We start from the raw sequence: 12,286 nt of genomic DNA on the forward strand, positions 1-12,286 counted from the left end.
GGTAGTACTATCTTCAGATACAAAACCTAATGCTCGTGTGGAATTACACACGGGGTCAGTCTAAATAGGCTTTAACGCAGTAATCCCATTGCAGGTTTCAGATGAAATCACGAATCATAAAAGCAGAAACTAAATGGTTTATTTATGAAATAAACCTAGAATTTGGACTATTAGTAAATCACCAAGTCCTTTACTATTGTGGTTTATAAATGTTTTACTTTTATGTAAAACATAAAAGATATCTGATAGAAAATGGCACTTCAACTAAAGTAGAATGGTGTGATGTGGAACTTCAAAGGATATTTTAAGGCGCAGCTTGGTTTTAATGATTTGTTTTACTTCCCACTGAAGTGCCCATGATGTTATACACCTGAAAGGATACACTTCTTGGGCCATTGGATTAAGTGTGACCAATATCGTGGGTGCAATTTTGAAAAATCTCCGGTCTGTCCATCTGGTGTCCATCAATGCAAAAGTAGGTTTTAAACAGCTGCTATTCCATTATTGTGTAAACATTGGTGTAAATTCCATACCCAACACACAGGGCCCAAGTTTCCACAAGAAAATAAACGGGCGCCCCTCCGAGCTGGGCACCCGTTTTTCGCGCCTAAAACGGCGCCTAAAAAAATCCTCGGTATTCTCCACCTACTTACAGGTCCTGTGGCACTCGGCGCAGCCAGCACGAGCTGTGGGGGGGGCGGAGCCAGGTCCCTGCGCTGAAAACAGTGCCGGGACCTCTGCACATGCGCGCTACAGTGGGCACGCAAGTGCAGTAGCTCCAGGCGCGGAACTGTGTGGGAGGGGCCCGAAGCACGCAGCCCCTAGCCCTGGCCCAATGGCCTCACTGGGGCTGCGTGAATGAGGCTCCTCCCACGGCCAGCTCCTGCTCCCCCCCCCCACTCTCGACCAGATCCGACACTCGCTCCACCGCCCCCCCCCGCCGACCAGACCCGACCCGACACCCGCTCCCACCGCCCCCCCCCGACCCGAGACCCGCTCCCCCGAGACCCGCCCCCCCCACTGCCCCGCCCCGAGGCCCGCTCCCCCCCCGACCCGACACCCGCTCCCCCCCCCCGACCCGAGACCCGACCCGACACCCGCTCTCCCCCCGTCCCGACCTGAGACCCGCTCCCCCCCCCCCGCCCCGACCCGAGACCTGCTCCCCCCCGACCCGACACCCGCTCCTGTTCCCCGACCCCCCCCTCTTTCCCCCCCCCCCTCCCTCTCTCGCTCAGCGGCACGAACAGCTGCAGAATTCTCCCTGGCTGAAGCACTTTCACACAGGTAGGAAGATGGTTTATTTAATCTTTTCTTGGCTTATAAATGTTTATTCAGGTTGGATTTATTTGTAGAAGTATAAATAAGGATTTATTGTCCAATTTAATGAGTTCCCTTTCCCCCCCACCTCGTTCTGGACGCCTAATTTGTAACCTGCGCCTGATTTTTTAATGTGTAGAACAGGTTTTTTCAGTTCTACAAAAATCTTCATTCTACTTTAGTTTGGAGTACATTTTCACTGTGGAAACTTTCAAATCAGGCGTCAGTGGCCGGACACGCCCCCTTTTGAAGAAAAAATTCTGTTCTAAACTAGAACTGTTCTACCTGACTAGAACTGCAGAAAAAAAAATGTGGAGAATTGCGATTTCTAAAATAGTCCGTTCTCCACCAGTTGCTCCTAAAAATCAGGCACGAATCATGTGGAAACTTGGGCCCACAGAGCTGCAAATAGGACAGCATTTTTGCAAGTGTTATTTTCTCTCTTAACTAGCGTAAGAAATTATAAAATAGCCAAGTTAAATATTTGAAAGAATGTTATAACAGCATGCAAGAGATCTTTTTGGATGAAATAATTATTTAAAGAGTGAAACATTTGGATGCGAAATGTATTTTATGTGATTACGATCACATCTAACACACTGAATTAGCCAGATCATTTAATGTAGTAGAAACAGATTGTATACTTACATTTTGAAGGTGATAGGACAAGTTGCAAAGTCTGTTAATAAAGCATTGGCTTTATTAATACCGGAATAGAGTACAAAAGCACTGAGGAAAATGCATTGGTGACTTTAATTCACAGCCGGAAAAGGATCTTACTTGCACTGATCAATTAAAAGCAATTCTGCAATGACCATTGGACTGGTCCTGTTTCTGCCACCAGTTGTTGCCCCTTTCATATTTATCTCGTTGGACCAACATGATGTGGCTTGCAGTGGCTTTAGAAGAATCCTAAAGTAAAAGGCAACTTTCACCAAGTTGGAGGATGGGCTCACACAGCAAAAGTTTCCAGAATGCAAAGAACGAAAAAAGGCCATTCCGACCACCAAGCCTATTTTTTCTACAGAACATTGTTCCGACTGCAATTTTCTCCATCACAGGCTTTATCCAACATATTTAATTACATAAGAACACAAGAAATAGGAACAGGAGTAGGCCATTCAGTCCCTTGAGCCTTCTCCGCCATTCAACAAGATCATGGCTGATCTTCTACCTCAACTCCATTTTTCTGCACTATTCCCATGCAAGACCATACGAAATAGGAGCAGGAGTAGGCCATATGGCCCCTTGAGCCTGCTCCACCATTCAATAAGATCATGACTGATCTGATCTTGGCCTCAACTCCACTTTTCTGCCTGTTCTGCATAACCTTTGACTCCCTGTAGTTCAAGAATCTATCTATCTCAGCCTTAAATATATTCAATGACTCACCCTCCACAGCTCTCTGGGGTAGAGAATTCCAAAGATTCACGCCCCTCAGAGAAGAAATTCCTCCTCATCTGTCTTAAATGGGCGACCCCTTATTCTGAATCTATGCCCCCGAGTTCAATTTCCCCCACGAGGGGAAACATTCTCTCAGCATCTACCCTGTTAAGCTCCCTTAGAATCTTTTATGTTTCAGTAAGATCACCTCTCATTCTTCTAAACTCCAATGAGTATAGACCCAACCTGCTCAACCTGTCCTCATAAGACAAACCCTTCATCCCAGGAATGAATCTCGTGAACCTTCTCTGAACTGCCTCCAATGCAAGTATATCCTTCCTTAAATAAGGAGACCAAAACTGTACGCAGTACAGTTTCTTGATTCCCTTAATATCCAAAAATTTATTGATCTCTGTCTTGAATATACTCAATGACTGAGCCTTCACAGCCCTCTGAAATAGAGAATTCCAAAGATTCACCACCCTTTGAGTGAAGAAATTTCTGCTCATCGCGACCCTAAATGGCCGTCTCCTTATTCTGAGACTGTGACCCCTGGTCTAGACTCCCCTGCCAGGGGAAACATCTTCCCTGCATGTACCCCGTCAAGCCTTGTCAGAATGTTGTATGTTCCAATGAGATAATTTCCCAAACCCACCCCTGCCCACTGTGATTCAAACAGAATTCCAGATTATATCGGTGATGTTCATCCTTGACCAGTTGCCTTCCTTGCCATAATACTTGTATGGTTCTAGGAACTTAGCAATCATTATGCGTTGTTTGGCCATTTTTATCTGCACCTATCTTTATAATCCGCCGTCCTACTAATAAGCAGATATTCAACCAACTCATTGTTAAAGGTGTAAATTAACAAAGCATTAACAAATTAACAAAGCTAGGTCATACTAATCAGTTGTATAGAGTGTTGATCGGACCCACATATGGTGTACTGCATTCAGTTTCCGGCACCACACCTCGGACGATATAGTGGCCTTGGAGGATGTGCAGAGGAGAATCACCAAACCGAGGCTTTGGGGGTTAAATTATGAGGACAGGTTGCATAAACTTGGCTTGTATTCCCTTGAGTATAGGAGATTGAGGGGTGATTGGATTGTAATATTTAAAAGGTTAATAGGATTTGATAGTGTAGATACAGAGAAACTATTTCCTCTGATGGGGGAAATCAAGAACAATGAGACATGATCTTAAAATTAGAGCTAGGCTATTTAGGAGGGAAGTTAGGAAGCACTTTTTCCACACAAAGGGTAGTAGAAATCTGCAATTCTCTACCCCAAAAAACTGTGGATGCTGGGACAATCGGAACTTCCAAGTCTGAGATCGATAGATTATTGTTAGGTAAGGGCGATAGATTATGGTTAGGTAAGGGTATCAAGGGATATGGCGCGAAGGCAGGTAAATGGAGTTGAGATACAGATCAGCTATGATGTAATTGAATGCCAGAGTAGGCTCGAGGGGCTGAATGGCTTGCTCCTATTCCTATGGTCCTAAGGACCACCAAAATAGGTGGTTTTCACCCCTGCTTCACCTCTTACAGCAACAGCGTTTTATTCTTTTGCAGGATCTTAAACTATTACCTCCTTTTGTCTCCCAATCTGCAGGCTTTAAAACACAAACCGAACCATTACTTCATAATTCACCTTGTCTTCACGCCTACTCTCTTATTTTCTATCACCAGTGACAACTCCCGTTGGTGCTTTGACTGTTCAGCACATGTGGGTCAGATACTAGATGCTGGAGGGCACTGTGGCTGTGCTCATTTCTGTCCTCACCTGGTATCTGAACACATACTTTCCAGCAGTAATTGCTGGATGGCAACTGGGCATGGATCACAGTGTGAGTCGGAGGTCTTCCGGTCTGTATTGCTTAGGGAGACAGTGTACAATGTATTTACCCATTAATCTGCAGGGGAGCTCACCCACTCAATCTCTTCTCAACCTTAGTGGTCTCCAGCACTAGGTCCTTTACCCCAATTTGTCAATTTAAAAAGCTAACTGGTGTACATCTATACAAATTTCAGTTTAAAAAGCTGATTGCATGTTTGAGAAGGATAAGCATGCTGGTTCCCTCTTGTGGCCATTATGGGCAGAATGGTTGATATTTTCTGGCTTGTATCGTAAGAGTTCAGTTTGAAGTGATGCATCAATGCATGTGGAAGTTATACAGGTATACAGGGAGTGGTATATTCAGTTACTGAACAAAAATACGAGTATTCAAGGCAGATGTGATCATTTTAAAAACATTGATGGTGGCTCTTAGAATGTTAACTGTTGTCAATTATACTACAACATCTTGTATTTATATAGCACCTTTGACATAGTAAAACGTCCCAAGGTGCTTCACAGGAATTGTTATCAAACAAAATTTGACACCGAGCCACATCAGGAGGTATTAGGACAGATTCAAAGAGGTAGGTTTCAAGGAGTGGCTTAAAGGCAGAAATTGAGGGGGTGAGGATTAGGGATGGGAATTCCAGAGGCTCATCATCATCATAGGCAGTCCTCGGAATCGAGGAAGACTTGCTTCCACTCTAAAAAATGAATCCTTAAGTGGCTGAACAGTCCAATACGAGAGCCACAGACTCTGTCACAGGTGGGTCAGAGAGTCGTTGAGGGAAGGGGTGGGAGGGACTGGTTTGCCGCACGCTCTTTCCGCTGCCTGCGCTTGATTTCTGCATGCTCTCGGCGACGAGACTCGAGGTGCTCAGCGCCCTCCTGGATGCACTTCCTCCACTTAGGGCGGTTTTTGGTCAGGAACTCCCAGGTGTCAGTGGGGATGTTGCATTTTATCAGAGAGGCTTTGAGGGTGTCCTTGTAACGTTTCCTCTGCCCACCTTTGGCTCATTTGCCGTGAAGGAGTTCTGAGTAGAGCACTTGCTTTGGGAGTCTCGTGTCTAGCATGCGAACAATATAGCCTGCCCAGCAGAGCTGATCAAGTGTGGTCAGTGCTTTAATGCTGGGGATGTTGGACTGGTCAAGGACGCCAACGTTGGTGCGTCTGTCCTCCTAGCGGATTTACAGGATCTTGCGGAGACATCGTTGGTGGTATTTCTCCAGCGACTTGGTGTCTACTGTACATGATCCATGTCTCTGAGCCATACAGGAGGGCGGGTATTGCTGCAGCCCTGTAGATCATGAACTTGGTGGCAGATTTGAGGGCCTGGTCTTCAAACACTCTTTTCCTCTTGGCATTCTTTTTGTCAGCTGAAGGCACGGCCGCCACTGGTGGAGCGATTTACAGCATCTATTCTAGGATAGTGGGAGGTGGGTGAAATCCACTGTGGTGTATTTGGTATCTATATAAAACACAGCAGCATACATCAGAGTCCAAACCCTCCCCTGCACCATTCCATAATTTGCAAATCTAATTTCTGAATGAAAATTTCTCCAAAGATAAATTAGTTGGAATAGTTAATCCTCTTACAGTTTAGTCCTATTGTCAGTGTGTGAGAGTTGTTTGGCATTAAACATAACTTTTAAAAGTTGCCCAATCGGCACCTTTGCCCTGTTGGCTTAAAATGCCCAAAGCCAACTTCAGAAGACAGGTACGATCCTCTTGCCTCAAAGCTCTGCATTGCCCAATTCCACCCGTCCCTTGTTGCCTCAGCACCATCTGACGCCTGCAGTAATCTTATCTTTGTCAACACTCAAGATTACAACTTGTACAACAGTTTGCCTGTGTGCTTTAGCAACATCCTTTCCAGTAGCAAGTTTCCAACTAACGCTCTACCTGGTGTAGGGTGTTCATTATTTATGGACACAAGAAATGCCTGAGCTAACTGTTCTGGATGAACAATATAGTTACCTGTCAAATCAGTCTTCGATTCTTTGTTGGCACTGGCTCCAGAGATTGCTCTGTATCATTCAGGGGGATGGGGGCAGGGGGAGTGGATGGGGGGGGGGGGGGTAGATTGACAGGAAACTAAAACACAAGGAGAAATCCGTTGGCCAAGTTCTGACAAATTCTAGCACCATTGGCTCTTTGGCATCATGCGCTCACAAGAAAGTGATGCCTTAACCAAGAAAAAAGGCAAAGGTTAAATCTCTGCCAACACCAAGTCATGCACTTGGCTCCGACACATCTATGGATGTAGCTCAGTGTTGGTTTGCGTTAACAGTGTTGGACCCAGCGGGGGCTCAGGCCACACTTGAGGCACTCACCAATGGCCTTGTTGTTGACCAACACTGTGAGATACTGTTTGAGTCCGATTGTCCAATGATGCATGTTGGGACAATTTGGTCAGAACTATTCACCAGCCTGACTTTTAATTACCCGCATTATCAGCAGTCACAGCATTTCCAAGTAATTCAGTGGATGTGAAGTGCTTTGAGACTTAGAAACATAGAAAATAGGTGCAGGAGTAGACCATTCAGCCCTTCTAGCCTGCACCGCCATTCAATGAGTTCATGGCTGAACATGCAACTTCAGTACCCCATTCCTGCTTTCTCGCCATACCCCTTGATCCCCCTAGTAGTAAGGACTTCATCTAACTCCCTTTTGAATATATTTAGTGAATTGGCCTCAACTACTTTCTGTGGTAGAGAATTCCACAGGTTCACCACTCTCTGGGTGAAGAAGTTTCTCCTCATCTCGGTCCTAAATGGCTTCCCCCTTATCCTTAGACTGTGACCCCTGGTTCTGGACTTCCTCAACATTGGGAACATTCTTCCTGCATCTAACCTGTCTAAACCCGTCAGAATTTTAAACGTTTCTATGAGGTCCCCTCTCATTCTTCTGAACTCCAGTGAATACAAGCCCAGTTGATCCAGTCTTTCTTGATAGGACTTCTACAAGAGATGCGATAAAAGTTTCGTGCATGTCTAAATTTTTGTTCTTGCTCAAGTATTTTCCATTAGCAGGCTGTTAGATAAGTGACAGCCCAGTCACCGGCTCCAACTGTCACAGCGGCACTAAATTGATTGTAGCACATTGGTCCTCTTTACCTTTACGGCTCTGTCCTCTGTGGGCATAGAACCCTCCAGTCTGAAGGTTGCTTCTTTGAGGGGGGGGTCATTATAGCTCGAGCAGAGCCCAGGCTAGTTCAGTTGTTACTGTCTTCAGCATGACGTGAGACCTCCACCTTTCATGACATTTACCAAACACTCTTTCTTGGACTTAAAAGTATGGCTGATAAAATCTTTTGTAGCTCTGTGCTGAAGGCTGGGGTCGCGAATGCCACAATGGCCTTCATTCTTCTAGTTCAGCGCTGTATGGAGAACGCTGAATAAATAAGGTTCCATGAGTGGCATTGCAGCAAGAAGCATCAGTCTTGCATGATGTTCCCATTAGGTTTTGTTTAGGTTTTAGATTGAAGTACAATACAAAGTGTTGCTCTAACACAGCAGGATTGCAGGGGGCATAATGTGGATCCCCTTTATCAGCAGATGCGCTTTCTCAACTCTCTTACGCAGTCCCTCGGAGTCAAGGATGACTTGCTTCCACACTAATATAAGTTCTCAGGTGACTGGTGAGACCAATGCCTGACTTAGTCTCTGTCACCGGTGGGGCAGACAGTGGTTGGAGGGACGGGTGGGTAGGGGGCTTGGGTTGTCGTGCGCAACTTCCGCTGTTTGTGCTTGGCTTCCGCGTGCTCCCGGCGAAGAGACTCGCGGTGTTCGGCACCTTCCAATTTGAGTGGTCATGGGCCGGGGATTCCCAGGTGTCGGTGGGGATGTTGCACTTTTTTTAAGGACGCTTTGAGGGTGTCCTTGAGATGTTTCCTCTGCCCACCTGGAACTTGCTTGCCGTGTTGGAGCTCTGAGTAGAGCGCTTGTTTTGGGAGTCTAGTATCGGGCATGCGGACAATGTAGCCCGTCTATCGGAGCTGATCGAGCGTGGTCATTGCTTCGATGCCGACAGTGCAAGAGGAATACTTTCTGTTGGAATTATATGTCTGTAAGGTTGCTTTTTTTTTTAAAAACAAGTACTTATTTGACTGACTGCCCACATCCAATGCAAATTTGCCATTTAATATCAAATTCCTGCCAGTAACATTTGTGACATTCCTTCCCATGATACATCAGGATGAGCATGACATCAGAGCGGATGTGTTCCTAAGCCTTCCCTGTGTCCTGGGCACAACAGGAGTATGTGGAATCTTAAGGCAGCCACTTCAGGTGGGAGAGGCAGCAAAACTGAAACAGAATGCGGAATCTCTATTGAAGACCCAGCGAGAACTCCAGTTGTGAACAAGATGCTCAGAGCCAGGCCTCTTTATGTAGCTGTTATCAGTGCACCACTGTTGCGTCACTTGTGATTGCCTCATTATATAATAGCGTGTATACGTAGTAAATATCAGTCAAGTTATTTGCTGCGTAGTAGTTGTGCAGAAATTAGATACGTGTACTATTTTAGATAGTGTTTCCTAGAGTTATGAAACCCAGTAATTAATCACCAGTAAAACACAAACCAAATCACAAGCATGCTAACTCTTAAAGTGAACCCCCAATTTACTATCCATGTCACAACAGAGAAATACAATAGTCTCTGAAGGTTATTAGTAAAGAAATGACAAGGATGTCCTGAACAGAGCAAGACGTATTAACCTTAAACCCAAAAGGCCTTTGCCTTTCCTGTCCGAATGGAGAACTCCAGCTACAACAGCACTGATTTAATTGGGAAAGGGTTGTGTCAAAATTGAGTTACTGTATAATAGAATGAAATAACTTCTTGTAATACAAGTGTACTACCCACTAATAGCCAGAACCATTCATTTCAGCCTATAGAATGCTGTCAAGTATGAACTGGGTACCAGTGCTTCCACTTTAAATACTTAGCATCCTGTCTGCACACAGCCTAAATCTAAAAATTAAAGGACACGAAGATCTCCCAGGAAGTCTGTGTTCAAGAATGTTAAATTCCCAAATGACTCAGCTGTCAAACTCCTGAATGAATTTCAACCTCATTAATGGTAATCAATATACAGTCACACACACAGATCTCTGAAATATTCCATTTATGATGTATCTGTTTTATTTTTCATTACTAAAGTACAATAATATTAAATTGGGAAAACAGCAAGAAGCATGATGTAGTACTGTCATGTTGACATTGTGATGCAGATGCCGAAAGGATACTTTCTCACCGTATGCGTGGGGAGCCATGCAAGTCTACTTTATCAATTCCAAAATTAATTGCAGAATCTTCCGTCAGGATTCAATCTAATCACTTTCTAAATGTCATACTTTCAGCCAGGAACTAAATCAGCTGGTTTCCGATACAGCAATGGAGTTGATAAGTTAGCAACATTTATAATAGGGCAACAAGGACCACGGCCCTATAAGGGAGCACACACTGTTTTCTGCCCTTTTAAATTATTGGGACAGAAAAAGCAGGTAGGTTCAATGACAAGACATGCGCTCCTCCCCACCTGATTTTTCTGTACTTGCCGCTCCCAGCCAAACTGAATTCCCTGTAAGCTGCACTTTGTTCTGTTCTTTTCAATGCACGGTCCCTTTAAATTTCTGCACAATGTAAAAGCTGGTGAGCAGCCTGTGCGGGACCTTTCATATTACTGTGCGACCACACGTGCACACACCTTAGCAGGAATACTGCTCCCAGCTGATCCGTTTATTTCTATACAGGGACAGGAAAATCTGCTCCATTGTTTGAAATGTCTTATTGCACATTGCCCTACAACTAAGAAATTACTCTTTTTTTTTTTACAGATTAGAAGTTTTGACAAAATTGCTTAATAATTTCTGTTCTGATTTATTTTGCTTATTTTATTTTCGTCGTTATCCTGTAACACAGCAAGGTCACAGACTACATTTAACATTGCCAACATTTAAAATGGACCAAAATATTGCATATATTGAAACAGTCTGAAGGGAAATTAAATATACTTCTTTATTCTGAAGGCAAGTCCTTTAAATTTAGTTTTACTATAGTCTGTGCAAATAAAAAAGGTGTACACCTAGAACATGGTAATTTCTAAAATATTGTGCTAACCAATAGTCATACCACTGATACATTAAATCAGATTTGGGTTTGACTCACCGTACATTTTCTGTCGAATATTCATGCAGTTACAGGATAAAGATTTTTCTTTTGCTGTTCTTTGTGAAAGGTAGTGGTTTGGAAATGTGTAGCTTTCTTTGGTTAATCTCCATCTATTATTTGTCGTGAGTATAAGACTGTTCTGCAATGTTATAAAAGTTTTAAATAAAATATTGGATGGAACACATCTCATATTTATAAGTAATGGCTTCTCAATTAGTGCCAGTCACGTAATCAAATCAAGCTTTTGAAAGGGTTGATGAATAAGTGTGCAATGGTGGTTCTGCTCTGCATCCAAGATCAAATTTCTGGTAGAAATGTCCATTCTGGGAGGTCAGCATTTCATAATCTAGTCTCTTTGTACTTGGGAGCATTTTGATAGGTTGGTCCACTTGTCTGGAAGTGTAAATATAAGGCCACATATTTGTGTGCAAAACGCAGTGCTCATTGCAGTTAAATATTATGGCGCATGACGACAGAGTCTTTACAATTGCCTGGTTATGAATGGTGAGCTGCAGGCTTAGTGCAGGAAGGTCAATGGATGCTTGGTACATGTAGGGGGTTTCTCCTCCACTTGGGTCTTGAGTGTGAGCTGCTTAAGACCAAGTAACCGCTCATCAAGTACTGTATTCGGACTGTTCTTTATGTATCTACCACTCTCCGATATCAGCGTGTAATCAAAATGTTCTAATTTCTCTCCATTATTAATACCAAAGTGAATATTGGTAATCGGCTTTCCTTCAGACAGACTGGAATTTGAGGTACAACTGGAGTTGCTGTGCATTAAAATCTTTGCATCATTCACATTCTTTTCAGGGATTTGTTTGCTCTGTAAACTGCATAAATCTGGGGGAAAAAAGACAAGACAATTTATAGAACTTTGCAACCACAGTTTCCATTTTAAAAATGAGTTTGATGCTTGTTAATAGTAATGTTTCATTAAAATTGTAAAAGACAGAAAGGAGAATAGTAAAAGTGGAGGGCAGAGAAACCCAAGGCAAAAAACAAAAAGGGCCACTTTACAGCAAAATTCTAAAGAGTCAAAGTGTGTTAAAAAGGCAAGCCTGAAGGCGCTGTGCCTCAATGCGAGGAGTATTCGGAATAAGGTGGACGAATTAATTGTGCAGATAGCAGTTAACGGATACGATGTGGTTGGCATCACGGAGACATGGTTCCAGGGTGACCAAGGCTGGGAACTCAACATCCAAGGGTATTCAACATTTAGGAAGGATAGACAGAAAGGAAATGGAGGCGGGGTGGCATTACTGGTTAAAGAGGAAATTAATGCAATTGTAAGGAAAGGCATCAGCTTGGATGATATGGAATCGGTATGGGTGGAGCTATGGAATATCAAAGGGCAGAAAACACGAGTGGGAGTTGTGTACAGACCTCCAAACAGTAGTAGTGATGTTGGGGAGGGCATCAAACAAGAAATTAGGCGTGCATGCAATAAAGGTGCAGCAGTTATCATGGGTGAATTTAATATGCATATAGATTGGGCTAACCAAACTGGAAACAATACAGTGGAGGAGGATTTCCTGGAGTGCATAAGGGATGGTTTTCTAGACCAATA

The 12,286-nt window shown here is 43.8% G+C and overlaps 2 protein-coding genes across 7 annotated transcripts in view; one reads left to right on the forward strand and one right to left on the reverse strand.

Moving 5' to 3' along the window:
• The window catches only part of LOC139280175 (L-lactate dehydrogenase A chain-like), a 61,762-nt gene extending 52,494 nt beyond the window's left edge, over window positions 1-9,268 (forward strand). Inside the window, exons 7-8 of the mRNA XM_070899741.1 lie at window positions 352-475; window positions 8,739-9,268. Of these exons, the coding sequence (XP_070755842.1) occupies window positions 352-475; window positions 8,739-8,903 (289 nt within the window). The 3' untranslated portion in view covers window positions 8,904-9,268. The remainder of the gene's footprint in view (window positions 1-351; window positions 476-8,738) is intronic.
• Window positions 9,269-9,669: 401 nt separating this feature from the next.
• LOC139280172 (zinc finger protein 420-like) overlaps window positions 9,670-12,286 on the reverse strand; it is a 69,570-nt gene continuing 66,953 nt past the window's right edge. For all 6 annotated transcript variants that reach the window (XM_070899734.1, XM_070899736.1, XM_070899733.1 and 3 more), the window contains one exon: window positions 9,670-11,559. In XM_070899734.1, coding sequence (XP_070755835.1) covers window positions 11,234-11,559 — 326 coding nt within the window. In that variant the 3' untranslated portion in view covers window positions 9,670-11,233. The remainder of the gene's footprint in view (window positions 11,560-12,286) is intronic.

This window comes from Pristiophorus japonicus, chromosome 14 (assembly GCF_044704955.1).
Source record: "Pristiophorus japonicus isolate sPriJap1 chromosome 14, sPriJap1.hap1, whole genome shotgun sequence".
Classification (NCBI taxonomy): Eukaryota; Metazoa; Chordata; class Chondrichthyes; family Pristiophoridae; genus Pristiophorus; species Pristiophorus japonicus.